Source organism: Rhinichthys klamathensis, unplaced genomic scaffold (assembly GCF_029890125.1).
Source record: "Rhinichthys klamathensis goyatoka isolate OS25496 unplaced genomic scaffold, OSU_Roscu_1.1 h1tg000886l_1, whole genome shotgun sequence".
Classification (NCBI taxonomy): Eukaryota; Metazoa; Chordata; class Actinopteri; order Cypriniformes; family Leuciscidae; genus Rhinichthys; species Rhinichthys klamathensis.
The window spans coordinates 65151-91284 of NW_026607242.1; the positions used below are offsets into that span (position 1 = coordinate 65151).

Consider the following 26134-nt stretch of genomic DNA (forward strand, 5'->3'; position numbering starts at 1 on the left):
CCTGGCGGCAGACGTGGGATTCAACACACTAGATGAGGATACACATGTTCTGCCACCTCTCTATTGATCCTGTAGCCTCAATTATACCTCATAATCAAACTGTATTATATACTAAATATCATAACAGTGTTTTTAACGACCTCATCGGTGGACGAGCAGTTCACTCAGCGGCCACCGGTGGCGCTAATAACAAGGGTTTCTGAATTATGCATATGTGGCCCTTATAACAATACATTGTATGGGTCAAAATTATCGATTTTTATTTTATGCCAAAAATCATTAGGGTATTAAGATCATGTTCCATGAAGATATTTTGTAAATTTCCTACCGTAAATATATAAAACATTTATTTCTGTGAGTGAATGCAGCACAATCGCGAACATAAATGCACAACTTTAAAGGCGATTTTCTCAATGTTTCGATTTTTTTTGCACCCTCAGATTCCAGATTTCCAAATAGTCGAATCTCGGACAAATATCATCAATGGAAAGCTTATTTATTCCGCTTTCAGATGACGTGTAAATACAAGGGAGCTTGTATTTATCAAAAAATGTACCCATGTGACTGGCTTTGTGGTCCAGGGTCACATATAAACCCTTTACATGTTTCAGTATCAATGTCATGTGACTTTAGTGGCACGTCTGTTGTATTCGGGTCAGATAATAGATGAGATGATCACGTGTGTTCCTTTAGTGGGATCTAATGCAGTCGACGGCACAGGCTTTAATGAATTCATTTTGATTTCCATGGCCTTGTCTTGTTTCTGTCAGCCCAGAAAACTGACTGAAATAACATGTAATTGCAACCATCCTCAGTGGAAAATGAAATATTGACTGCGGTAAACATGAGAATAATAGCCATGCTTTCTATGAGGAAACACAGATATTCCTGAGAGAGTTTCGGCGCCGATGACGAACACAAATGCCGAGAAATTACTACATTAATTGCTAAAATGTTAAATTAATATTCGGGGAAAGTTGTGCATGTTGTCAAAGTTTTACTTCAGTGAACGTTTTAGCCTCGTGTCGTGTGTCTCGCCGACAAATAACAACTATTTTTACTGTCCAGAGAAAAAGATTATTTATATAAGAAAATGAGTAAGACTGGAGTAATGATGCTGGAAATTCAGCTTTGATCACAGGAATAAATTACACTTTACTGTATATTCACATAGAGAACAGATGATTTACACTGGAATAATATTTCACTGTTTTTACTGTATTTTTGATCAAATAAATGCAGGGTTGGTGAGCAGAAGAGACTCTTTCGCAAACATTAACACACTTACTATGTGTGTGTGTGTGTGTGTGTGTGTGTGTGTGTGTGTTCCTTTATCTCCTGGCAGACAGTGTTAGTCTGTGATAACGGCCTGTCCAGAGATGACGACCAGTTGCTCTCATCTTTAGTTCATATCATTCATAGAAATTCAATTTGCCAATATAAATGGAACAGGGCTGGAACAAGCGCCGTATTTCTGTCTGATCTGCTCTACAGCTCCTGCTATCTCTCTCTCACACACACACACACACACACACGATATCTCCGTCGTTCAGAGGATGTGTTTCTGACAGATTGAGCGACGCTTCATCCTCACTCAGTCTCCGAGCTCAAGGTCGAGATGATGTCGATCTGACCTCGGGGTCGCCGGACACAGAACAGGAGCATCGCTTTCACTCTGACAAAACCCTCATTATTAAACAGCAATCCAAAATGTATTTATTGTGAAACTTTTGCCTTTAAACAGCTGATGAACGCCTTCATTCTCGCTCAGCGATGGAAACACACACACACACACACACACACACACACACACACACACACACACACACACACACACACACACACACACACACACACACACACACACACACACACACACACACACACACACACACACACACACACACACACACACGTCAAACGTTTTTAATGTTTTTAATAGAAGTCTCTTCTGCTCAGCAAGGCTGCATTTATTTGATTAAAAATTACAGTAAAAATAGTGAAATATTATTATAATGTAAATCAACTGTTTTCTATGTGAATATACAGTAAAGTGTAATTTATTCCTGTGATCAAAGCTGAATTTTCAGCATCATTACTCCAGTCTTCAGAGTCACATGATCCTTCAGAAATCACTCTCATATATAAAGATCTGATGCTCAAGAAAAGCATTATTATGATCAATGTTGAAAACAGTTGTGTAGTTTTTTTCTTCAGGATTTTTTGATGAATAGAAAGTTCAAAAGAACAGCATTTATTTGAAATAGAATCTTTTGTAACATTATGAATGTCTTTACTGTCACTTTTGATCAATTTAATTCATCCTTGATTAATAAAACTATTGATTTATTTGCCCCCAAAAATAAAATAAAAATTCTTACTGACCCCAAACTTTTGAACGGCAGTGTTTAATGTTACAAAAGCTATTTCTTTCGAACTTTCTATTCATCAAAGAATCCTGAAATAAAAATGTAAATAACATGTTTTCAACACTGATAATAATCATAAATGTTTCTTGAGCATCAGATCCTCATATTAGAGTGATTTCTGAAGGATCATGTGACACTGAAGACTGGAGTAATGATGCTGAAAATTCAGCTTTGATTACAGGAATAAATTACACTTTACTGTATTTTCACATAGAAAACAGCTGATTTACATTATAACATTTCACAATATTACTGTTTTTTTATTTTGTATTTTTTATGAAATAAATACAGGCTTGGTGAGCAGAAGAGACTTCTTTAAAAAACATTAAAAATCGTACCGATCTGAAACTTTTGACTGGTGTATAATTAGGAGTTATTTGAACAATCGGTTATTAACCTCGTGGAGAGATTCAGAAACATGGTTTAATAATCCAGACGATACTTCATCATATCATTAATTTCCGTTGTGCGTTTGTTCGAGAGCTCGAGTGATTTCCAGAAGAAAGTGTGGATCCGCCTGGAGAAGACTGTCGATAAAGGACTCTGAGATTGATTAGTCTTTCTCAGAAGGACTCTTAAAAGCATCGTATTGAACGCACAGGAACATCAATGCATCTCAATGCCGGACTGCACTGTTTAGTGCGCACACTCGGCTGAAACACACACTCGCCTGAAACACACACACACACTCGGCTGAAACACACACACACACACACACACACACACACACACACACACACACACACTCGACTATGAAGGAATGAGGGGATATTAGACAGAAAGTAAGTCCTGTGGTTCGCTGGGCTGATGCTGCCCCCTGGTGGACACACACACACACACGCGTGTGCCAGCACAGAACATCTTCATCCCAGCAGTCGTTCGAGATTAAAGGGCATAGTGACTGTGACCGTGTTGAAAAAGTAATGTGAAGAAAGTTACACGTCATCGGATACAAGTACCATATTTGGTACATTTAATAAGTAAAAGAGCCTCAGAATTACTAAAACTTTCAAATTTAAAGTCCCCCGTAGTTAATAATTGTATCCCTTAAAACTCGTTTATGATCACCAAAATGTCATATTTAAATGTTTTTTCCTTTAAAAAAAGTCTAAATGCCTTAAAACACCCTTGCCTCATTTAGTATGCGCGGTTCTATGAATATGCAAATGAGCCCCGCCTCCACTCACTCCCTCAGCTCAGAGATCCACTGGTTGACGATCACACGTTGATCTGATTGGTTACAAGCTCGTTTGTGACGTCAGAAACACCAGCGATTTCAAACCGTGTTTTTGAGACTGTCTTTGGTTCACTGCAGTTTTAAGCAGAAAATACTCAGCAATGCTGTCGACTTATGAACTTACACATGGTGTGTCTTACAGCGTATTAAAAACACCACATAGACACATAAACAACATTAAACGCTGGATTTACACCACAGGGGGACTTTAAATCAAAACAGAAACTATAATAGAATAGATCAATCAGGGACGTGCACAGGAATTTTGTGGGGCAGTTGCTCTGACCTGAAAAAGGGGCACAATCCTCCCTCCTTTAAACAAAACAGTCAAAGAATAAGTACAACAATAGTATAGAACAGAATGAGGTTCAAACAAACAATATTTATTGAATAGAGTATTTTCTATAGAATGTTAAGATAACAAGTGAATATTATTAAGTAAGTGAATATTAACGTAAACATAAATAAGAAGAAAATAATAAATTATAACCCTGAGCTTTGGCTTTTGGGATTAACTTTGGTTCTCTCTACAGCCTGGGCATTTTCGGCATCAGTATGATTTTTTTATTTATTATTATGCATGTTGAAGCAATTCTTGATTTATGGTTATTATTTACTGAGGGATGTGCATCCATATTGACCAGTATGTCCAGCTAATCAACATTTTAAATTCAATATAGCCTATAAATCAATAGTCAATCAATGTCAAATTGTCATTGCTTTCTATCTTGCATAATTAGTGCAGTTGTTTAGAGTTTTTAACACTGAGACTAGATAATCAGTGTCTTGTTTTAAAAGTATAATGTGTACTTTGATTGGGAGTGCCATCATTCACGTGCATATATTGTACAGTATGTCTGGTCTCCACATATTTCTGCTTGAAAAATGCGCGTTTCATTTCGTGCACGCGCATTTGAACGCACGATAACACACACGACGTGGTTATGTTTTCTGAGCTGCAGTAAACAAACACCGTTGCACTTTGTCGTTTATCAAAAACAAACGTAATAAATAATTGTATTTTACTCTCACTTTTGTCAGGCACAAAGTGATGCAAGAGATGCACTGCCTGCCCAGCTAGGTTAGCAAGACCGAAAAACATCAAACTTTGCTGACATCAAACTTAGAGAGCAGAGAACACAAGTTTACCTGATTGTTGTTCCCGCAATTCACTCTCATGGTTTTTTTCTTCTTCCTCTTTTCGTGACCAGAAGGATAGTGTCGCTTCATTTTGTCATGGATGTTGTACACATTAATTGACGCGCTATGACACGAGATGGAGGCGGGGCCTTAAGTAATTTGCGTGGCCCTACGCCGGTCGCGTGCAGTCTATGGTCGCGTGCAGCGCTACAGCCATGTAAACAGTTTGCCCTTCCCTTACTGACTTTCACTTTCGGTGCCCGAATGGAAGTGAATGAGGCTTTGCGATTTTTTTTATTTTTTTTTTATTATTTTAATATAGGCCTACGTGAAATTCTGCATCCATTGTACGATTTTTTTTCTTTCTCGGAAGGGCAACCTGAGTCGAGAAGGGCATATGGGCAGTTGCCCGGGCAACCTGAGCAACCCCCCTGTGCACGTCCCTGAGATCAATGCTACTTAAATAACACTGGGTTGCAATGTGAGAAAAGACACATTTTGAACAGGATTCATATAAAATCATCATAATGTGATTACATTAAATTAATCTAGGCAGAAAGAATTATGCATTTATTTTTGGTTTAGCATTTCTCTTGCCTCACAACTGCCTGGTAATAAAATAAACATGTAACTTTACTTTGTTTATCAGGCGTTACTTTGGTCAGTAGAGTGTGTGTGTGTGTAAAGCCCAGGTCAACACGCACTGATGTATCACCGATGAAAGCGGTTATCTGCACTATTGGCCATCGATAAAAACAGCCAATAATCAGAGCCCATTATATCCTGTCAATCAAAAGAGGGCAGAAAAATGTCATCGGTATCAGTGGAGAAATTCAGTATCGGTGCAACCAAAAAATAAATATATATATTTTTAAAAACACTTTTTTAGGAAAAGCAATGATTGATCGAGTTAAGCGTGTGATGGAATTAAACACCGCAAACAACATGACAGATTACACTGATGTATTTCTTAAAATTCTTTATTCATAAACTTGATGCAAGTTTACAAATTGTACTGTACATGGTCAAAATTACACTTACAATGAAAGAAAAAAAAACAAGGGAAAATAAAAAGCAATATAACCAAAGCATGCTAACAGTGCAGAACTGTCTGAACGCTCTCCGGCTGAGTGACGGGCTGATCTGGAATCAGCTGTTAACACATCTCTCTATTCAAACGCTCTACGGCTGAGTTGATCCTGGAAAACGTCTTCCGGGATTAAACCTACGGGCTCCATCTATGGCTTGATGTCAGAGTGGCATTATTTATTTATTTTTAATTTACCTAAACAAACGAAAAAGTGAAGCGGACACTGTCCCACACGGCACCTTCACAGCCGAACACTTCCCAGTGCGTTCAACGGCTCGGGAAAAGCAGGAATTATATTCTAAACCCCGTCGACGGCGTCGGGACCGAGAGCGCCGACACAAACACTGGACCGAGACAAACACTCTTTCTTTTCCGTTCTCCTCCTTTAAGGCATTATTGGTCACCGCCCAGCGTTCCCAGCACACGGCTCCGAACCCTTCCCAGACCCAGAGACTCGGAGCGCGTCCGTCATGTGTCTCGCATCGCAGGGCTCTAAAGGTTCTTCCAAACACCGGATCGTTCTGAACACGAGGAAGTCCGCTCCGTCAGAACCCGTGCCGCTCTCTCCGAGGAGATGTCGGATCAGGAACGCAGGAATAATGACATTATCTGAGATGATAAAGCAACAAACAAAAAGAAAAGAAAAAGAGCTTTTCCCGTGGATGGGAGTCGAGCTTCTTCGACCCGGTGGAAGTGACGGGACACACGTGGCAGAGACAGAGGGATGAGAGGAGGAACGGGAACAAAGAGATGTCCACCGCAGGATACATGTTCATGTGTGATCTCTCGCTCTAGCCATCCTCTTTCGGTGGTGTGTACCAGCCTGTGGGAGACACACACACACACACACACACACACACACACACACACGTTGCTCAGATCCTCTTTCCTAAACTCCCCATGAAATCAAAACTTTCGATTGCTGAAGACAGACTGACTTGTGTGTGTGTGTATGTGTGTGTGTGTGTGTGTGTGTGTGTGTGTAGTCCATGTCTGCTGGTTTACAGCGCACTAAACACGTTTGCAGCAGATATACACACTTCTAAAAGCCAAATCAACTCAATTTTTGACCAAAAATATCTATGATTCGGTTTGTTAATTACAATGTACCAAGATTTTTTTGGTTACACTTTATTTTAAGGTGTCAGTGTTACAGTGTAATTATATATTTAAGTACTGAGTAAAATTAAGCAACTACATGTATTTACTATAGGGTTAAATTAAGGGTTAGTTGCATGTAATTATGCATAATTTACTGTTATTACTATAGTAACTACATGTCAGAACAACACTAAAATAAAGTGTTACCAAATAAAATAAAAAATAAATTTGTTTTGGCAGAAAAATTGGTAACATTATTTTAGTCTCCTTGTTATATTACATATACTTACTATAGTAATAACAGTACATTTTACATAATTACAAGCAATAAATGCTAAGCTAAACCCTAATTATATAGCAAGTACATGCTGTTAAATAATATTACTCCGTACTTAACTGTATAATGTATAAGTGTATAAATTAAAAGCAAGTAGGAAATAAACTGCACTCCTCCAATCATTGGATGGTGTTTAAAAAGGTCTTTAATAAAGATGTTTGTTCAGTCCAATGATCTTCAGCAGTGTTCTGTGCAGCCGTGTGTGTGACATTAAAAGGAAACGTGTGAGCTTGTGAAGCTGTGGTTCTCACCGTTCTTCTCGTGGATCTGCACCAGGGATTTATACGACTGCTGCGCTCTGGCAAGATTGTACTGGTTCTGAAACACACAGCAAATCTTCATTCTAGTCTCTACATTTTAATATATAACCTTACATCCGAGAAACAAGTGCAGGACGATCCCTGCTGCCATCCAGCGACGAGAATACTTTCTGTGTTTGTGTGTGTGTGTGTGTGTGTCATGGCTCTCGTGAACTCACTCGAGGCCCACAGTGTGTGTGTGTGTGTGTCGTGGCTCTCGTGAACTCACTCGAGGCCCACAGTGTGTGTGTGTGTGTGTGTGTCGTGGCTCTCGTGAACTCACTCGAGGCCCACAGTGTGTGTGTGTGTGTGTGTGTGTGTGTGTGTGTGTGTGTGTGTGTGTGTGTGTGTGTGTGTTTCGTGGCTCTCGTGAACTCACTCGAGGCTCACAGAGAAGGAAATGCATAGTTGAATATAGTCGTTATTGTTTGTATTAGAAAGTTGTGTGTAGAAAGTATTCTCGTCGCTGGATAAACTTAAAGTCCCTGTAAAGGCAATTTCAAAAAAAAATTCTAAACACATTATAAATGTTAGAAATGTATTGCTAAAACATATTACAAAGACTGTGAACTGTGAATTACTGAATTGTGGAGTTAGACCGTTAAACAGTTTTTCACCATTGCTATTTTCCGGATTTTCTGGGCGGGGCTAAAACAGGGCTCGATGACGCACTGGAGCCCCTGAGCTCCTGGACACGCCCCTACTTGATGACGCACTGGAGCCCCTGAGCTCGTGGACACGCCCCTACTTGATGACGCACTGGAGCCCCTGAGCTCCTGGACACGCCCCTACTTGATGACGCACTGGAGCCCCTGAGCTCGTGGACACGCCCCTACTTGATGACGCACTGGAGCCCCTGAGCTCCTGGACACGCCCCTACTTGATGACGCACTGGAGCCCCTGAGCTCGTGGACACGCCCCTACTTGATGACGCACTGGAGCCCCTGAGCTCCTGGACACGCCCCTACTTGATGACGCACTGGAGCCCCTGAGCTCCTGGACACGCCCCTACTTGATGACGCACTGGAGCCCCTGAGCTCCTGGACACGCCCCTACTTGATGACGCACTGGAGCCCCTGAGCTCCTGGACACGCCCCTACTTGATGACGCACTGGAGCCCCTGAGCTCCTGGACACGCCCCTACTTGATGACGCACTGGAGCCCCTGAGCTCGTGGACACGCCCCTACTTGATGACGCACTGGAGCCCCTGAGCTCCTGGACACGCCCCTACTTGATGACGCACTGGAGCCCCTGAGCTCCTGGACACGCCCCTACTTGATGACGCACTGGAGCCCCTGAGCTCCTGGACACGCCCCTACTTGATGACGCACTGGAGCCCCTGAGCTCCTGGACACGCCCCTACTTGATGACGCACTGAGGCTGGCCGCTCCTAACAATATTATAGAGCACATTCACATCAGTTTGGCGCTCAATCGCGAGTTACTGTCAGTACTATTATTAGTAACACAGCCTACAGATTGCTAGCTACTAGCTATGCCTTCGTCACGGAAATGCGTACTACCTGAATGCGATCACCGGATCACATACAAAACAGATCGGTGTCCTTATTTTAATTTCCGAAAAACGATTACATCAAGAAGTGGATTCATTTTGTGAAGAGCCACCTTTGATGGAGAGCTGAGGATCACCGCCAAAACCCGCCTCTGTAAGTGATCATTTTACACGGGATAGTTTTATAAACTTTCGTCGGAGACAACTGGGATTCACTGATAATCCGCTGTTACTGGTGAATGGGGCCGAACCGACTCCCGCCTCAGCCATCATCCTCCCGTCGCGCCGACAACTGGTGCCATCATCGGCAGTGCGTGCCCACCGTGCGAGCATCCATTCCGGCTGTAGAGTTCAGTCTATGGTTCAGTGTGGCGAGTCGGCAGCTTTCCCGTGAGTGGGCGTGGTTTCAGCGCAGCCAGTGGACACGCCCCCAGCGTTTGAGAGCAGAGAATACTGCTCATTTTTTCAAGATTTTGATAGCTTATTTTATGTACTTGCTGGCTTTTTTTATCATTCAAATTTGGCTGGGTGACTAATAACACATTTTTCTGTGGTGTGACAAACTCAAAACACATACTTAATTTTGACTTTACAGGGACTTTAAGGTTGAGCCGCTGTAGTCACTCAGACTATTTTAACGATGTCTTTAATAACTTTTCTGGGCCGGTCAGTTTCGATCCCTTAGAAGCCTATGGAGGAGTGATCCAGCTCTCAGATTTAATCACAAATATCTTCATTTGTGTCCCGAAGATGAACGACAGTCTTACGGGGTTGAACATCATGAGGGAGAGTCATTACTGACAGAGTTTCAGTTTTGGGGTGAACTAACCCTTTAAGTGTGATTACCTTATTGGCTCCAAACTGCACTCTTGCTTTCCCCTTGACTAGTGTGGCATTGATCTGCATGATGACAGACTCTATGGAATAGGCACTGCTCCAGCCCTGAGGAAACAGATCACATGACCGTCACACACACACACACTTTCTCTTACGATCTCAGTCACATGCATCTGTACATCAGGACACTACAGCACTCATTTTGTCAGATTCAAGAGTTTGATGCACTTTGAAAACAGTTTAAAACAACTGGACATCAGGAAGAAATAAATATAAATATACAGTCAAACCAACACTTATTCAGACACTTCAACATTTCTCACATCATCAGCGTTTATAGTTTATAAACATGAGCAGAACTCAGAGTTCTCAGATCAGTGGATATTTGACTGGTTTTGTCCGTCCTTCTGTTAGACTCTCACACATGAATTATGTTGAATATCTGTCAGCTGGTAAATTTAACTACACAATTAGATAATACCAGTTTAGCTCAACCAGTGACCAAGCAATGCTTCATGTTGTTCAGTGTGTGTGTAAAAGAGCATTAGCAATTACAGAAAACACACTTCAGCAGAACATGATCAGCTCAAAGTGTGTGAGTAATCTTTGGCCCCAAATGTGTGTAAATGTCACTGGTAGTGTCTGTGTGAAGAGTTATTGGGTGTAATATGTCAGTTTACTTTATGTTGCTCTCCTCACTCACACACATGAGCTATAGTGTCCTGATCACACTAGTGAAACAAATCAACAATTATATCTGGTTTGACTGCATTTTAAATAAATGCATGATATGACCCTTAAGTTGAGGACTGTTGGAAGTGTCCTGAGTGCAGAAGTGGTCTGAGAACTGAGGAAGCGTAACGGATGTGTCTGAATCTTGAGTAGTGAACAGAAACACACCTGTTTAGTGAGTAGTTCCATACACAGAGCTCCTCCACCCAGAACATACCTGAACACACACTTCAGTTAGCCTGGGCTTTATATATACACACACACACAACAGTTAACCTGGGCTTTATATACACACACACACACACACACACACACACAAACAGTTAACCTGGGCTTTATATACACACACACTACAGTTAGCCTGGGCTTTATATACACACACACACACACACACACACACACAAACAGTTAACCTGGGCTTTATATACACACACACTACAGTTAGCCTGGGCTTTATATACACACACACACACACACACACACACACACACACTAGTTAACCTGGGCTTTATATACACACACTAGAGTTAGCCTGGGCTTTATATACACACACACACAACAGTTAACCTGGGCTTTATATACACACACACACACACACACTACAGTTAACCTGAAACTTTATATACAAATAAATAAATAATTATGAAGATATATATATATACACATTAATAATATCATAAAGAAAATGCATCACAATAACACAAATAGGATGAATAACGCAAAAACGAAAGCCTCATGAGACTCACCCTCCAGAAAGCACAGGAGAAACCACTCGTACAAACGGAGGATCGAACGGGAAGTTATCCTGAAGACACAAGAGAGATCACTTATTCTGGAAAAACCTACATTTAAATTGTACATACAAGCATTTGTACATTTAATAAATAAGTTGAACAATTATGGAAGGTAAATTGTCGTCACCTTATTTACAATGTATTATCAACTAAAGGCTAAACTCTCTCACACACACACTCTCTCTCTCTCACACACACGCGCTCTCTCACACACACACACACTCTCTCTCTCACACACACACACGTTCACTATCTTTGTGTCACTTCACTCTCCATAGACATAATGGGGTTTATACTGTCCAAACTGTATATTCTGTCCTCTCTTACACTAACCCGACCCCTAAACCTACCCATCACACACACACACACACACACACACACACGGCCAGCGAACTCACTTTGTAAGAGAAGTTGAGGAGTATGTAGTCGATTCCCTCCTTCTCCTTCAGCACCTGCAGGTCACTGTGAAGAGGACTGTCTGGATCCACACTGAGCACACACACACACACACATTCAGCTTTCTGAAAACTCTTAACTAACAAGCAATAATGGGAAAATCCAGTTCTTACGTTCTTATCTTCACATGCCACTCGTACAGGCTGTCGTTGAACAGCTCCACTGAGTAGATTCCTGGAGAACAGAGTAAAGCAGAATAAGAAGACCTGCCAGTGGCGTCTCGTTCATTCACACTCATGTGTATCAGTTATCAGGTGTCCAAACCGTTCTTATAACTCTGAGACCGGTAGATCTCCCTGAGCTCCTTCATGAGGCGATCCGACGCTTGAACTGATCCAGACACAGCGCCCTAAAGGACCCGAGAGAACACACTCACTCAATCAGACGCATTATTGCCCCGACGCACACGAGCTCATATGAATCCCACAGCTCAGATTGAGGAGCACTGGGAGCCGACAGCTCAGAGAACACAAGACGGGTCATTTAGAAGATTTCAGATTCACTGTAACACTTTACAATCAGGTTTCATTTGTTAACATTAGGTAATTACATTAGCTAACGTGAAATAACAATCCATGTTAAAATGTAACATTAGTTAATGCACTGTGAACTAATAAGAAGTTTTTAATTAACAAGCAACGGTTAATAAATTTGTATGTAATGTAAATATATTATAAATAATAAATAAATGTAATATTGTTCATTGTCAGTTCATGCATTAAATGTTAATGAATAAGAGCTTTTCGTAAAGCATTACCCCTTTTTAAAGAAAAGAAAATGTGATGCTACAATACAGTCAAATTGTGTGTCAAAATACATCAATTAACTAAAAACCTATACAGGATGTTTAAAATCAAGTAAAGTCAGTAAAGTCAAGTCCGTAAAGTCAGTAAAGTCAAGTAAGTCAGTCAAGTAAATTAAGTAAAGTAAGTCAAGTCAAGTAAGTAAAGTAAGTCAAGTCAAGTAAGTAAAGTAAGTCAAGTCAAGGAAGTAAAGTAAGTCAAGTCAAGGAAGTAAAGTAAGTAAAGTAAGTAAAGTCAGTAAAGTCAGTAAAGTCAGTAAAGTCAGTAAAGTCAAGGAAGTAAAGTAAGTCAAGTCAAGGAAGTAAAGTAAGTCAAGTCAAGGAAGTAAAGTAAGTCAAGTCAAGGAAGTAAAGTAAGTAAAGTCAGTAAAGTCAGTAAAGTCAAGGAAGTAAAGTAAGTCAAGTCAAGTAAGTAAAGTAAGTCAAGTCAAGGAAGTAAAGTAAGTCAAGTCAAGGAAGTAAAGTAAGTAAAGTCAGTAAAGTCAGTAAAGTCAGTAAAGTCAAGGAAGTAAAGTAAGTCAAGTCAAGGAAGTAAAGTAAGTAAAGTCAGTAAAGTCAGTAAAGTCAGTAAAGTCAAGGAAGTAAAGTAAGTCAAGTCAAGTAAGTAAAGTAAGTCAAGTCAAGTAAGTAAAGTAAGTCAAGTCAAGGAAGTAAAGTAAGTCAAGTCAAGGAAGTAAAGTAAGTCAAGTCAAGGAAGTAAAGTAAGTAAAGTCAGTAAAGTCAAGGAAGTAAAGTAAGTCAAGTCAAGGAAGTAAAGTAAGTAAAGTCAGTAAAGTCAGTAAAGTCAAGGAAGTAAAGTAAAGTAAGTAAAGTAAGTAAAGTAAAGTAAGTAAAGTAAGTCAAGTAAGTCAAGTCAAGTAAGTAAAGTAAAGTAAGTCAAGTCAAGTAAGTAAAGAAAGTAAATTCAAGTAAATTCAAGTCAAGTCAAGTCAAGTCACTGAACCGATTTGTTTAAAACCCCAGATGAATTTAAAAGTAAAGCAAGTAAAGTAAGTAAAGTAAGTAAAGCAAGTAAAGTAAGTAAAGCAAGTAAAGCAAGTAAAGCAAGTAAAGCAAGTAAAGTAAGTAAAGCAAGTAAAGTAAGTAAAGTAAGTAAAGCAAGTAAAGCAAGTGAAGCAAGTAAAGTAAGTAAAGTAAGTAAAGTCAGTAAAGTAAGTCAAGTCAAGTAAGTAAAGAAAGTAAATTCAAGTAAAGTCAAGTCAAGTCACTGAACCGATTTGTTTAAAACCCCAGATGAATTTAAAAGTAAAGCAAGTAAAGCAAGTAAAGCAAGTAAAGCAAGTAAAGCAAGTAAAGCAAGTAAAGCAAGTAAAGTAAGTAAAGCAAGTAAAGCAAGTAAAGCAAAGCAAGTAAAGCAAGTAAAGTAAGTAAAGCAAGTAAAGCAAGTGAAGCAAGTAAAGTAAGTAAAGCAAGTAAAGTAAGTAAAGTAAGTAAAGCAAGTGAAGCAAGTAAAGTAAGTAAAGCAAGTAAAGTAAGTAAAGCAAGTAAAGCAAGTAAAGTAAGTAAAGCAAGTAAAGCAAGTGAAGCAAGTAAAGTAAGTAAAGCAAGTAAAGTAAGTAAAGCAAGTAAAGCAAGTAAAGCAAGTGAAGTAAGTAAAGCAAGTAAAGCAAGTAAAGTAAGTAAAGCAAGTAAAGTAAGTAAAGTAAGTAAAGCAAGTAAAGCAAGTAAAGCAAGTGAAGCAAGTAAAGTAAGTAAAGTAAGTAAAGTCAGTAAAGTAAGTCAAGTCAAGTAAGTAAAGAAAGTAAATTCAAGTAAAGTCAAGTCACTGAACCGATTTGTTTAAAACCCCAGATGAATTTAAAAGTAAAGCAAGTAAAGCAAGTAAAGCAAGTAAAGTAAGTAAAGCAAGTAAAGCAAGTAAAGCAAAGCAAGTAAAGCAAGTAAAGTAAGTAAAGCAAGTAAAGCAAGTGAAGCAAGTAAAGTAAGTAAAGCAAGTAAAGTAAGTAAAGCAAGTAAAGCAAGTAAAGCAAGTGAAGTAAGTAAAGCAAGTAAAGCAAGTAAAGTAAGTAAAGCAAGTAAAGTAAGTAAAGTAAGTAAAGCAAGTAAAGCAAGTAAAGCAAGTGAAGCAAGTAAAGTAAGTAAAGTAAGTAAAGTAAGTAAAGTCAGTAAAGTAAGTCAAGTCAAGTAAGTAAAGAAAGTAAATTCAAGTAAAGTCAAGTCAAGTCACTGAACCGATTTGTTTAAAACCCCAGATGAATTTAAAAGTAAAGCAAGTAAAGCAAGTAAAGCAAGTAAAGTAAGTAAAGCAAGTAAAGCAAGTAAAGCAAAGCAAGTAAAGCAAGTAAAGTAAGTAAAGCAAGTAAAGCAAGTGAAGCAAGTAAAGTAAGTAAAGCAAGTAAAGTAAGTAAAGCAAGTAAAGTATGTAAAGCAAGTAAAGTAAGTAAAGCAAGTAAAGTATGTAAAGCAAGTAAAGTATGTAAAGCAAGTAAAGCAAGTGAAGCAAGTAAAGTAAGTAAAGTCAGTAAAGTCAGTAAAGTCAGTCAAGTCAAGTCAGTCAAGTAAGTCAAGTAAATTAAGTAAAGTCAGTAAAGTAAAATATGTAAAGTCAAGTCAGTAAAGTCAAGTAAGTAAAGTAAAGTCAGTAAAGTCAGTAAAGTAAGTATAGTAAAGTAAGTCAAGTCAAGTAAGTAAATTCAAGTAAATTCAAGTAAAGTCAAGTCACTGAACAGATTTGTTTAAAACCCCGGATGAGTTTAGTGACTGACGAAACACCACTGTACGTTATTGCCACATAGACGCGTAACTCTTTTGCTGTGGCTTGTTTGGAACTATTGTCCTTGGAGAAATAGAGCAAAATAAAATGTCACTTATCACAATATTCACTGTGTTTACTGAACTGTCGTATAAAGTCAACATCACATTTGCAATCGTGCTAATTTTCTGGAAATGGTGGTTAATATAAGTAATAAATATAAAAATAACACATAAATATTCAAAAATCTCCTTTTATGAATATGGTCAATTTTGAAGTCTCGAGTCATCAAATCTCAACCCAAAATCAAGATCCAAAACAGAAGCTTTCGTCAGAAGAGGAGTAGTTTGCTTGCCTGACTTAATGAACAATTCATTTCAAAAGGAACTACATCAATCACTCTGAAGGCCATTAGACTGAACCTTCTCATAATCATTCAACCTCCATCTAATCAGGACTGTGAAACTACTGCTTCGAACAAAAGCCTCTATTTCACCCCACCAGAACCCCGAAACATGAGGAAAGTGACCTTACCGAATGAGCACTTACATTCAAGTGGTCCTGCCTCTGGTTCTTGCGGATCTTCTCCAGAATGGCCAAGTTCTCCTTCTCGATCCCATCATCCTCTGACTTCTTCCCATCCACCGGCTCCTCCTCTTTCATTTCATAGTGTTCCAGATCGATGTCCTGCTGACAGAGAACATGTATATGATGAGGTCACTAGGGCTGGCCAAAAAAATAAATTTTTCGAATATATATATATATTTTTTTAAATGTGGTCAATTCAAAATCGATTCTCAAAGTCCACACATTTTTTCAATATTTTTTCCGCAAACATTGAACATAAGATTAACGTTAATCTTATTACTAGTCTTCTACAACCAAACAGTTGATGGGACCTATTGACTTCCATAGTATTGAAAAAAATAAATAATTAAGTCAACGGAGATCAAAAACAGTTTGGTTACCCATATTCTTCAAAATATCTTCTTTTGTGTTCAACAGAAGAAAGAAAATTATACATGATGAATACATTCATAAATGATGACAGAATTTAAGTATCACCCAAAAGCCAGTATTAGTTTTCCTGCATTGATCATAGGCTTGCAGCCTCCATGTTACAGCTAATGCTGTGAGGTTTTATGATTGTTTTATCTTAAATGTAAAACCACCTGTAAACTTATGTTCACTGTTCTTTTTTAATCAATATAGGATTTATATTAAATCTATATTCATTGAGTCGAATTGAGAATCGAATCGGGAATCGAAATCGAATTGAGAGCTTGCGAATCAGAATAGAATCGAATTGGAACATCTAAATCGATACCCAACCCTAACGATCACACATCATAAACAACATGAGGAAACCGGATACGAACCTCTCCCATCTCTTCCTCCTCTTCCTCCTCTGATGTGACCTCATCCGTGGTCCCAAGCTACAGGATAAGACATTTGTAAAAAAACATCATAAATTAATTATTTATTTATTTGCTCATCTGTCATTATATTATGTACTTGGGCAATATACAGCAGAGTATCAGTGCAATTCTATTGAAATTATCTGTTGTATGAATTAAATTATAATTCTAAAATACAAATTCGGAAATCAATGAACTTAACATGTTGGCTATGATGAACTTCATTAGTTGGACCGCAATCCAATGGCCAGATATAAAATATAATAAGACCTAATGAGTCCTATAACTGAGGTCCTGTAACTGAGGTCCTCTAACCGAGGCCCTGTAACCGAGGCCCTGTAACCGAGGCCCTGTAACCGAGGCCCTATAACCGAGGCCCTATAACCGAGTCCCTATAACGGAGTCCCTATAACTGAGGTCCTATAACGGAGCCCCTATAACTGAGGTCCTATAACGGAGTCCCTATAACTGAGCCACTATAACCGAGTCCCTATAACGGAGTCCCTATAACTGAGGTCCTATAACGGAGCCCCTATAACGGAGCCCCTATAACGGAGTCCCTATAACTGAGCCACTATAACCGAGGTCCTATAACGGAGCCCCTATAACTGAGGTCCTATAACGGAGTCCCTATAACTGAGTCCCTATAACCGAGTCCCTATAACGGAGTCCCTATAACTGAGGTCCTATAACTGAGGTCCTATAACGGAGCCCCTATAACGGAGCCCCTATAACGGAGTCCCTATAACTGAGCCACTATAACCGAGGTCCTATAACGGAGACCCTATAACCGAGGTCCTATAACGGAGCCCCTATAACCGAGGTCCTATAACGGAGTCCCTATAACGGAGTCCCTATAACGGAGCTCCTATAACAGAGTCCCTATAACGGAGTCCCTATAATGGAGCCCCTATAACGGAGTCCCTATAACTGAGCCCCTATAACCGAGGTCCTAGAATTGAGGTCCTATAACGGAGTCCCTATAACGGAGTCCCTATAACCGAGCTCCTATAACGGAGTCCCTATAACTGAGCCCCTATAACCGAGGTCCTAGAACTGAGGTCCTATAACGGAGTCCCTATAACTGAGGTCCTATAACGGAGCCCCTATAACCGAGGTCCTATAACGGAGCCCCTATAACCGAGGTCCTATAACGGAGTCCCTGTAACGGAGCCCCTATAACGGAGTCCCTATAACTGAGCCCCTATAACCGAGGTCCTATAACGGAGACCCTATAACCGAGGTCCTATAACGGAGCCCCTATAACCGAGGTCCTATAACGGAGTCCCTATAACGGAGTCCCTATAACGGAGCTCCTATAACAGAGTCCCTATAACGGAGTCCCTATAATGGAGCCCCTATAACGGAGTCCCTATAACTGAGCCCCTATAACCGAGGTCCTAGAACTGAGGTCCTATAACCGAGCTCCTATAACGGAGTCCCTATAACAGAGTCCCTATAACTTTACTGAGCCCCTATAACGGAGTCCCTATAACTTTACTGAGCCCCTATAACGAAGTCCCTATAACTGAGCCCCTATAACGGAGTCCCTATAACTAAGTCCCTATAACTGAGCCCCTATAACTGAGCCCCTATAACTGAGCCCCTATGACTGAGCCCCTATAACGAAGTCCCTATAACTGAGCCCCTATAACTAGGGATGCACGATATAGGATTTTGGCCGATATTCGATATGCCGATATTTTCAAACTAATTTTGCCCGATGCCGATACCGATATATTTATATATTTTTTAAGTGCAAAAAAAGCTTATTAAACTTTCTATTAAAGTTCTCAGTCAAGAGCAGTGAGTGATTTCCTCTGTGTTTTGTTGTTTTATTAACATTAACGGGATAGTTCTCCCAAAAATTTTAATTGTCATCATTTACTCTCTCAAGTTTCTTTCTTCTGTTGAAAATAAAAGTTATTTGGAAGAATGTGGCTAACCAAACAGTTGCTGTACTTCAACATCAGTGACTTCCATAGTGTATTTAAGCACAAGAAATAAATGAATACAGGTTTGGAACAAATTAGAGTGAGTAAACAATGACAGAATTTTTATTTCTGGGTGCATTATCTATTTAAGGACAAGCGGCAGCATATTACCGGTATTACTGTCTCTTTAAGAACTGCACGCGACGCGTCTAATATACACGCATTTGACAAGCAGATTTTCTCTGTTTGCTTTCACTTTAGACATAACCAACTTTGTTTATGTAAACCTTGTGTGTATTTGACAGTATCAGCCAATAAGACTCGAAAGATTAGTCCAGTATGCAGGCGCTGTGACGGCTTTTAGTTCCTGTGAGCGTCGCGTGTCCGCGCTCAGAAAAGCGCATGTTAGAACAGCGCATCAGCACGTGAATGACATGTTTACCTAGCAAGACTTTGACGCACATGCAAATAATGAACTTTTGTGAATTGCGGTGTCCCGTGAGTGTAACTCTACCTCTGCGTTTACATGTGATGTGATGTTATGTGAATGTACGTCGCGTTGTACAGTATGTTGAGATGAAGGCGCCAGAATTGAACTGATAGAATGCACGATACTATGATTTTTCTTCAAAAGCAGATCGTGGAGACATTTTAATCGTCCACGATCAAAAACCGCGTGAGACGCACACCCCTAGTTGGAAGTTTAAGTTGCTGGCGCTCATGCTTCGTTCGCGGTTGTCACGTGCGCATAGGAAACACGCCACCCTATCGGCAAGGCTCATCGGCAGAAATATTCATATTGGCCGATGCTGGTCATTTTAAGCTTTTTTCGGCCGATACCGATGTTGTCCCGATATCATCGTGCATCCCTACCTATAACGGAGTCCCTATAACTGAGCCCCTATAACCGAGGTCCTATAATCGAGGTCCTAGAACTGAGGTCCTAGAACTGAGCCCCCTAAAACCGAGGTCCTATAATCGAGTTCCTAGAACTGAGGTCCTAGAACTGAGCCCCTGTAACCGAGGTCCTATAATCGAGGTCCTATAATCGAGGTCCTATAATCGAGGTCCTATAACTGAGTCCCTATAACTGAGCCCCTATAACCGAGGTCCTAGAACTGAGCCCCTATAACCGAGGTCCTATAATCGAGGTCCTAGAACTGAGGTCCTATAACTGAGTCCCTATAACGGAGTCCCTATAACGGAGTCCCTATAACCGAGGTCCTATAATCGAGGTCCTAGAACTGAGGTCCTAGAACTGAGTCCCTATAACGGAGTCCCTATAACCGAGGTCCTATAATCGAGGTCCTAGAACTGAGCCCCTATAACCGAGGTCCTATAACTGAGTCCCTATAACTGAGCCCCTATAACCGAGGTCCTAGAACTGAGGTCCTAGAACTGAGCCCCTGTAACCGAGGTCCTATAACTGAGTCCCTATAACTGAGCCCCTATAACCGAGGTCCTAGAACTGAGGTCCTAGAACTGAGGTCCTAGAACCGAGGTCCTATAACGGAGTCCCTATAACCGAGGTCCTATAATCGAGGTCCTAGAACTGAGGTCCTATAACTGAGTCCCTATAACGGAGTCCCTATAACCGAGGTCCTATAATCGAGGTCCTAGAACTGAGGTCCTAGAACTGAGTCCCTATAACGGAGTCCCTATAACCGAGGTCCTATAATTGAGGTCCTAGAACTGAGCCCCTATAACCGAGGTCCTATAATCGAGGTCCTATAACTGAGTCCCTATAACTGAGCCCCTATAACCGAGGTCCTATAACTGAGGACCTAGAACTGAGCCCCTGTAACCGAGGTCCTATAATCGAGGTCCTATAACTGAGTCCCTATAACTGAGCCCCTATAACCGAGGTCCTAGAACTGAGGTCCTAGAACTGAGCCCCTGTAACCGAGGTCCTATAATCGAGGTCCTATAACTGAGTCCCTATAACCGAGGTCCTATAACTGAGGACCTAGAACTGAGCCCCTGTAACCGAGGTCCTATAACTGAGTTTCTATAACTGAGCCCCTATAACCGAGGTCCTATAACTGAGGACCTAGAACTGAGCCCCTGTAACCGAGGTCCTATAATCGAGGTCCTATAACTGAGTCCCTATAACTGAGCCCCTATAACCGAGGTCCTATAACTGAGGACCTAGAACTGAGGTCCTAGAACTGAGCCCCTGTAACCGAGGTCCTATAATCGAGGTCCTATAATCGAGGTCCTATAATCGAGGTCCTATAACTGAGTCCCTATAACTGAGCCCCTATAACCGAGGTCCTAGAACTGAGCCCCTATAACCGAGGTCCTATAATCGAGGTCCTATAACTGAGTCCCTATAACGGAGTCCCTATAACGGAGTCCCTATAACGGAGTCCCTATAACCGAGGTCCTATAATCGAGGTCCTAGAACTGAGGTCCTAGAACTGAGTCCCTATAACGGAGTCCCTATAACCGAGGTCCTATAATCGAGGTCCTAGAACTGAGCCCCTATAACCGAGGTCCTATAACTGAGTCCCTATAACTGAGCCCCTATAACCGAGGTCCTAGAACTGAGGTCCTAGAACTGAGCCCCTGTAACCGAGGTCCTATAACTGAGTCCCTATAACTGAGCCCCTATAACCGAGGTCCTAGAACTGAGGTCCTAGAACTGAGGTCCTAGAACCGAGGTCCTATAACGGAGTCCCTATAACCGAGGTCCTATAATCGAGGTCCTAGAACTGAGGTCCTATAACTGAGTCCCTATAACGGAGTCCCTATAACCGAGGTCCTAGAACTGAGGTCCTAGAACTGAGTCCCTATAACGGAGTCCCTATAACCGAGGTCCTATAATTGAGGTCCTAGAACTGAGCCCCTATAACCGAGGTCCTATAATCGAGGTCCTATAACTGAGTCCCTATAACTGAGCCCCTATAACCGAGGTCCTATAACTGAGGACCTAGAACTGAGCCCCTGTAACCGAGGTCCTATAATCGAGGTCCTATAACTGAGTCCCTATAACTGAGCCCCTATAACCGAGGTCCTAGAACTGAGGTCCTAGAACTGAGCCCCTGTAACCGAGGTCCTATAATCGAGGTCCTATAACTGAGTCCCTATAACCGAGGTCCTATAACTGAGGACCTAGAACTGAGCCCCTGTAACCGAGGTCCTATAACTGAGTTTCTATAACTGAGCCCCTATAACCGAGGTCCTATAACTGAGGACCTAGAACTGAGCCCCTGTAACCGAGGTCCTATAATCGAGGTCCTATAACTGAGTCCCTATAACTGAGCCCCTATAACCGAGGTCCTAGAACTGAGGTCCTAGAACTGAGCCCCTGTAACCGAGGTCCTATAATCGAGGTCCTATAACGGAGTCCCTATAACCGAGGTCCTATAATCGAGGTCCTAGAACTGAGGTCCTAGAACTGAGTCCCTATAACGGAGTCCCTATAACCGAGGTCCTATAATCGAGGTCCTAGAACTGAGGTCCTAGAACTGAGTCCCTATAACAGAGTCCCTATAACCGAGGTCCTATAATCGAGGTCCTAGAACTGAGGTCCTATAACTGAGTCCCTATAATCGAGGTCCTAGAACTGAGGTCCTAGAACTGAGCCCCTATAACCGAGGTTCTATAACGGAGTCCCTATAACCGAGGTCCTATAATCGAGGTCCTAGAACTGAGGTCCTAGAACTGAGTCCCTATAACCGAGGTCCTATAACTGAGCCCCTATAACTGAGGTCCTATAACTACCCGGTGCGAAAGCCCCTAAAGAGGTTCACCTTGCGGTCCGGGTTCAGGGGCGCTGCAGGGAGCGGCTGGTCCAGCATCTCCACATCAGGGTGTTGGGGAAGATTATAGAGGCGACACAGATCACAGATCAGCCTCTTCAGCTGCTGCAAGAGCTGAAACACAAACACACACAAGCAAGCTCACAAATCACACCGAAACTGACCAACATGTCCCTGAAGTCGAAAACAGGAGAGCAAAGAGAACAAAATGTGGGAGCAAAATATACCCTCATTATCAACTCCCACATATTAAACACTTGAAGGATTAGTTCACCTCAGAATTAAAATGTCCTCATAATTTACTCATCCAAGATATTTATGTCCTTTTTTCTTCAGTCAAAAAAGAAATGAAGGTTTTTGAGGAACACACTCCAGGATTTTCTCCATATAGTGACTTCAATGGGGTCCAACGGGTTGAAGGTCCAGATGTGAGTTTCAGTGCAGCTTCAAAGTCTCGACACGATCCAGCCGAGGAATAAGAGTCTTATCTAGACTATATCACTATATGGAGAAACATCCTGTTTTCCTCAAAAACCTTTTAAATTATCAGGAAATATTAATCCTGAAGTGAACTAATCCTTTAATGGAAAAGATCATTTCTGACACTGACCCCAACCACTGTTATGAACGGTTAATAACATGCAGATAGAGATTAGTCAAGTTAGAACAGGACTTTATGGGTAATTTGTGCACAAGATCCGTTTCCTTCAGAGGGAAAAGGCCAATCCTGTCAGTGATCTCAACTCTACAATACAAGCAGATAGAATTTCACTTGCATGTAATGAAAACCTGACTGAAAATAAATCAGGCTTTATGAGAAGGAAGAGAGCAGTCGAGGAGCCGAATCAACCTCGAAACTTTAATATACACACACTACTGTTCAAACGCTTGGGGTCAGCGAGATGTGTTTTAAAAAGAAATCAATACTTTATTCAGCAAGGACACATTAAATTAGTCAAAAGTGACAGTAGAAACATTTATAATGTTACAAAGGATTTCCATTTCAAACTTTTATTCATCAAAGAATCCTGAAAATTAAAATGTATCACGGTTTCCACAAAAATCATATTGAAGTTAAACTTCTGTCATGTGAATGAAAAGAATCATTACATTGTCGTCAAGAAATGAACATGTGTTTGCTGGACAGAGCCTTCTTCACTTTAAAGGATTCCTTTATACAAAAATGTATATTCTGTCCTGATTTATTAAACCCACGTCGTTCCATACCCGTATGAAGTTGTTTTTCTTCTGTGTAACACAAAAGTAGAAGTTCAGCAGAATGAAGATGAGGCTCTTTTACATACAAACATCCACCCATTGCCATGTGACAATAATCGCTCATGAAACAACAAATGCATCTGCCATTACTGACATCAAACCTGTTAATGCTGATGACAAACACACAAACATGAACAAGATTTGGAGTGAATGAACATTCAATCGGCACAAAGCATCGTAAGCTTTCAGAAGACTTGGTGTTGTGTGGAAAACAGCTGCGTCAACATTCTGCCAAACGCCCTCTTTTGTGTTGAAGAACAAAAGTCATACCGGTTTGGAATGACAGAACACGGCGACAGACTTTCCAGGTTAGCATGAACTAATCCTTTAAGTAGAACGAGTTTAAATGTGGAAGATTTGACGAAGGTCCACCTTCCCGTTTTAATCAGGCATGCAGTCCGTCTAAAAGCGTGCTGGTGTCCCAGTTAATCCATTACAGACAACAAATAGTTTATAAAAAGCACGGCTCAGAGACTCAGAGATCGTCCGTGAGCTCACTCATATTACACGGTTTAGTTTGTTGTGTAAGGTCGACTCGATTACAGTGTAGCTCGGCTGGTAATTACTATTTACTGCTGTTCAAAGCATCGTGATTACAACACCTGCTCCGCTCAAAACCAGCTTTAAGATTGAGTTTATTACTAATTACCTTCATTTACAGTCACTTGACATGAGAAATTAAATATGACTTAAAGAGGATGTTGTGTACAGTCTTGGGCTCGACTAGAGCAGGTTTTCCTGCTTGGATGTTGATTATTTTCCTATATGTGACCCTGGATCACTAAACCGGTCACGAGGCGCACCGGTTTATATGGGGCAATAGCCAACAATACATTGTATGGGTCAAAACTATTGATTTTTCTTTTATGCCAAAAATCATTAGGATATTAAGAAAATATCATGTTCCATGAAGATATTTTGCTATAAATTACAGGATCTCTTGACAAACTAAAGTCGTAAATGACATTTGTATGTGTTCTGAATTAAAGACACAGGTTGCACTGAATGTCAGTTTGCTTATTTTGCTCAAGATCAGGATTTATTGAGTCCACATGTCATGCAAACTAGAGACTCTGCTTCTAACCACAGGTCGAGATCTGTCGCTCACACACACTCCTCTGCGATGCTGTCGCTCACACACACACCTCTGCGATGCTGTCGCTCACACACACACCTCTGCGATGCTGTCGCTCACACACACACCTCTGCGATGCTGTCGCTCACACACACACCTCTGCGATGCTGTCGCTCACACACACTCCTCTGCGATGCTGTCGCTCACACACACACCTCTGCGATGCTGTCGCTCACACACACACCTCTGCGATGCTGTCGCTCACACACACTCCTCTGCGATGCTGACGCTCACACACACACCTCTGCGATGCTGTCGCTCACACACACACCTCTGCGATGCTGTCGCTCACACACACCTCTGCGATGCTGTCGCTCACACACACACCTCTGCGATGCTGTCGCTCACACACACACCTCTGCGATGCTGTCGCTCACACACACACCTCTGCGATGCTGTCGCTCACACACACTCCTCTGCGATGCTGTCGCTCACACACACTCCTCTGCGATGCTGTCGCTCACACACACTCCTCTGCGATGCTGTCGCTCACACACACTCCTCTGCGATGCTGTCGCTCACACACACACCTCTGCGATGCTGTCGCTCACACACACACCTCTGCGATGCTGTCGCTCACACACACACCTCTGCGATGCTGTCGCTCACACACACACCTCTGCGATGCTGTCGCTCACACACACACCTCTGCGATGCTGTCGCTCACACACACTCCTCTGCGATGCTGTCGCTCACACACACACCTCTGCGATGCTGTCGCTCACACACACTCCTCTGCGATGCTGTCGCTCACACACACTCCTCTGCGATGCTGTCGCTCACACACACACCTCTGCGATGCTGTCGCTCACACACACACCTCTGCGATGCTGTCGCTCACACACACACCTCTGCGATGCTGTCGCTCACACACACACCTCTGCGATGCTGTCGCTCACACACACTCCTCTGCGATGCTGTCGCTCACACACACACCTCTGCGATGCTGTCGCTCACACACACCTCTGCTATGCTGTCGCTCACACACACACCTCTGCGATGCTGTCGCTCACACACACACCTCTGCGATGCTGTCGCTCACACACACACCTCTGCGATGCTGTCGCTCACACACACTCCTCTGCGATGCTGTCGCTCACACACACTCCTCTGCGATGCTGTCGCTCACACACACTCCTCTGCGAT

General features: G+C 41.5%; 1 protein-coding gene across 4 annotated transcripts in view; it reads right to left on the reverse strand.

Annotated features, from left to right (window-relative positions):
• Positions 1-6586: 6586 nt before the first annotated feature.
• LOC130078482 (ubiquitin-conjugating enzyme E2 Q2-like) overlaps positions 6587-26134 on the reverse strand; it is a 29742-nt gene continuing 10194 nt past the window's right edge. The window contains exons 3-13 of one of the 4 annotated variants that reach the window (XM_056243995.1): positions 22567-22689; positions 16839-16895; positions 16009-16149; positions 12230-12314; positions 12079-12139; positions 11908-11998; positions 11462-11520; positions 10884-10932; positions 9993-10088; positions 7586-7652; positions 6587-6719 (exon numbers count right to left, since the gene is read on the reverse strand). In XM_056243995.1, coding sequence (XP_056099970.1) covers positions 6688-6719; positions 7586-7652; positions 9993-10088; positions 10884-10932; positions 11462-11520; positions 11908-11998; positions 12079-12139; positions 12230-12314; positions 16009-16149; positions 16839-16895; positions 22567-22689 — 861 coding nt within the window. In that variant the 3' untranslated portion in view covers positions 6587-6687. Of the gene's footprint in view, positions 6720-7585; positions 7653-9992; positions 10089-10883; positions 10933-11461; positions 11521-11907; positions 11999-12078; positions 12140-12229; positions 12315-15993; positions 16150-16838; positions 16896-22566; positions 22690-26134 lie in introns of all 4 variants that reach the window. The other 3 variants (XM_056243993.1, XM_056243996.1, XM_056243994.1) reach the window with 3 other exon arrangements.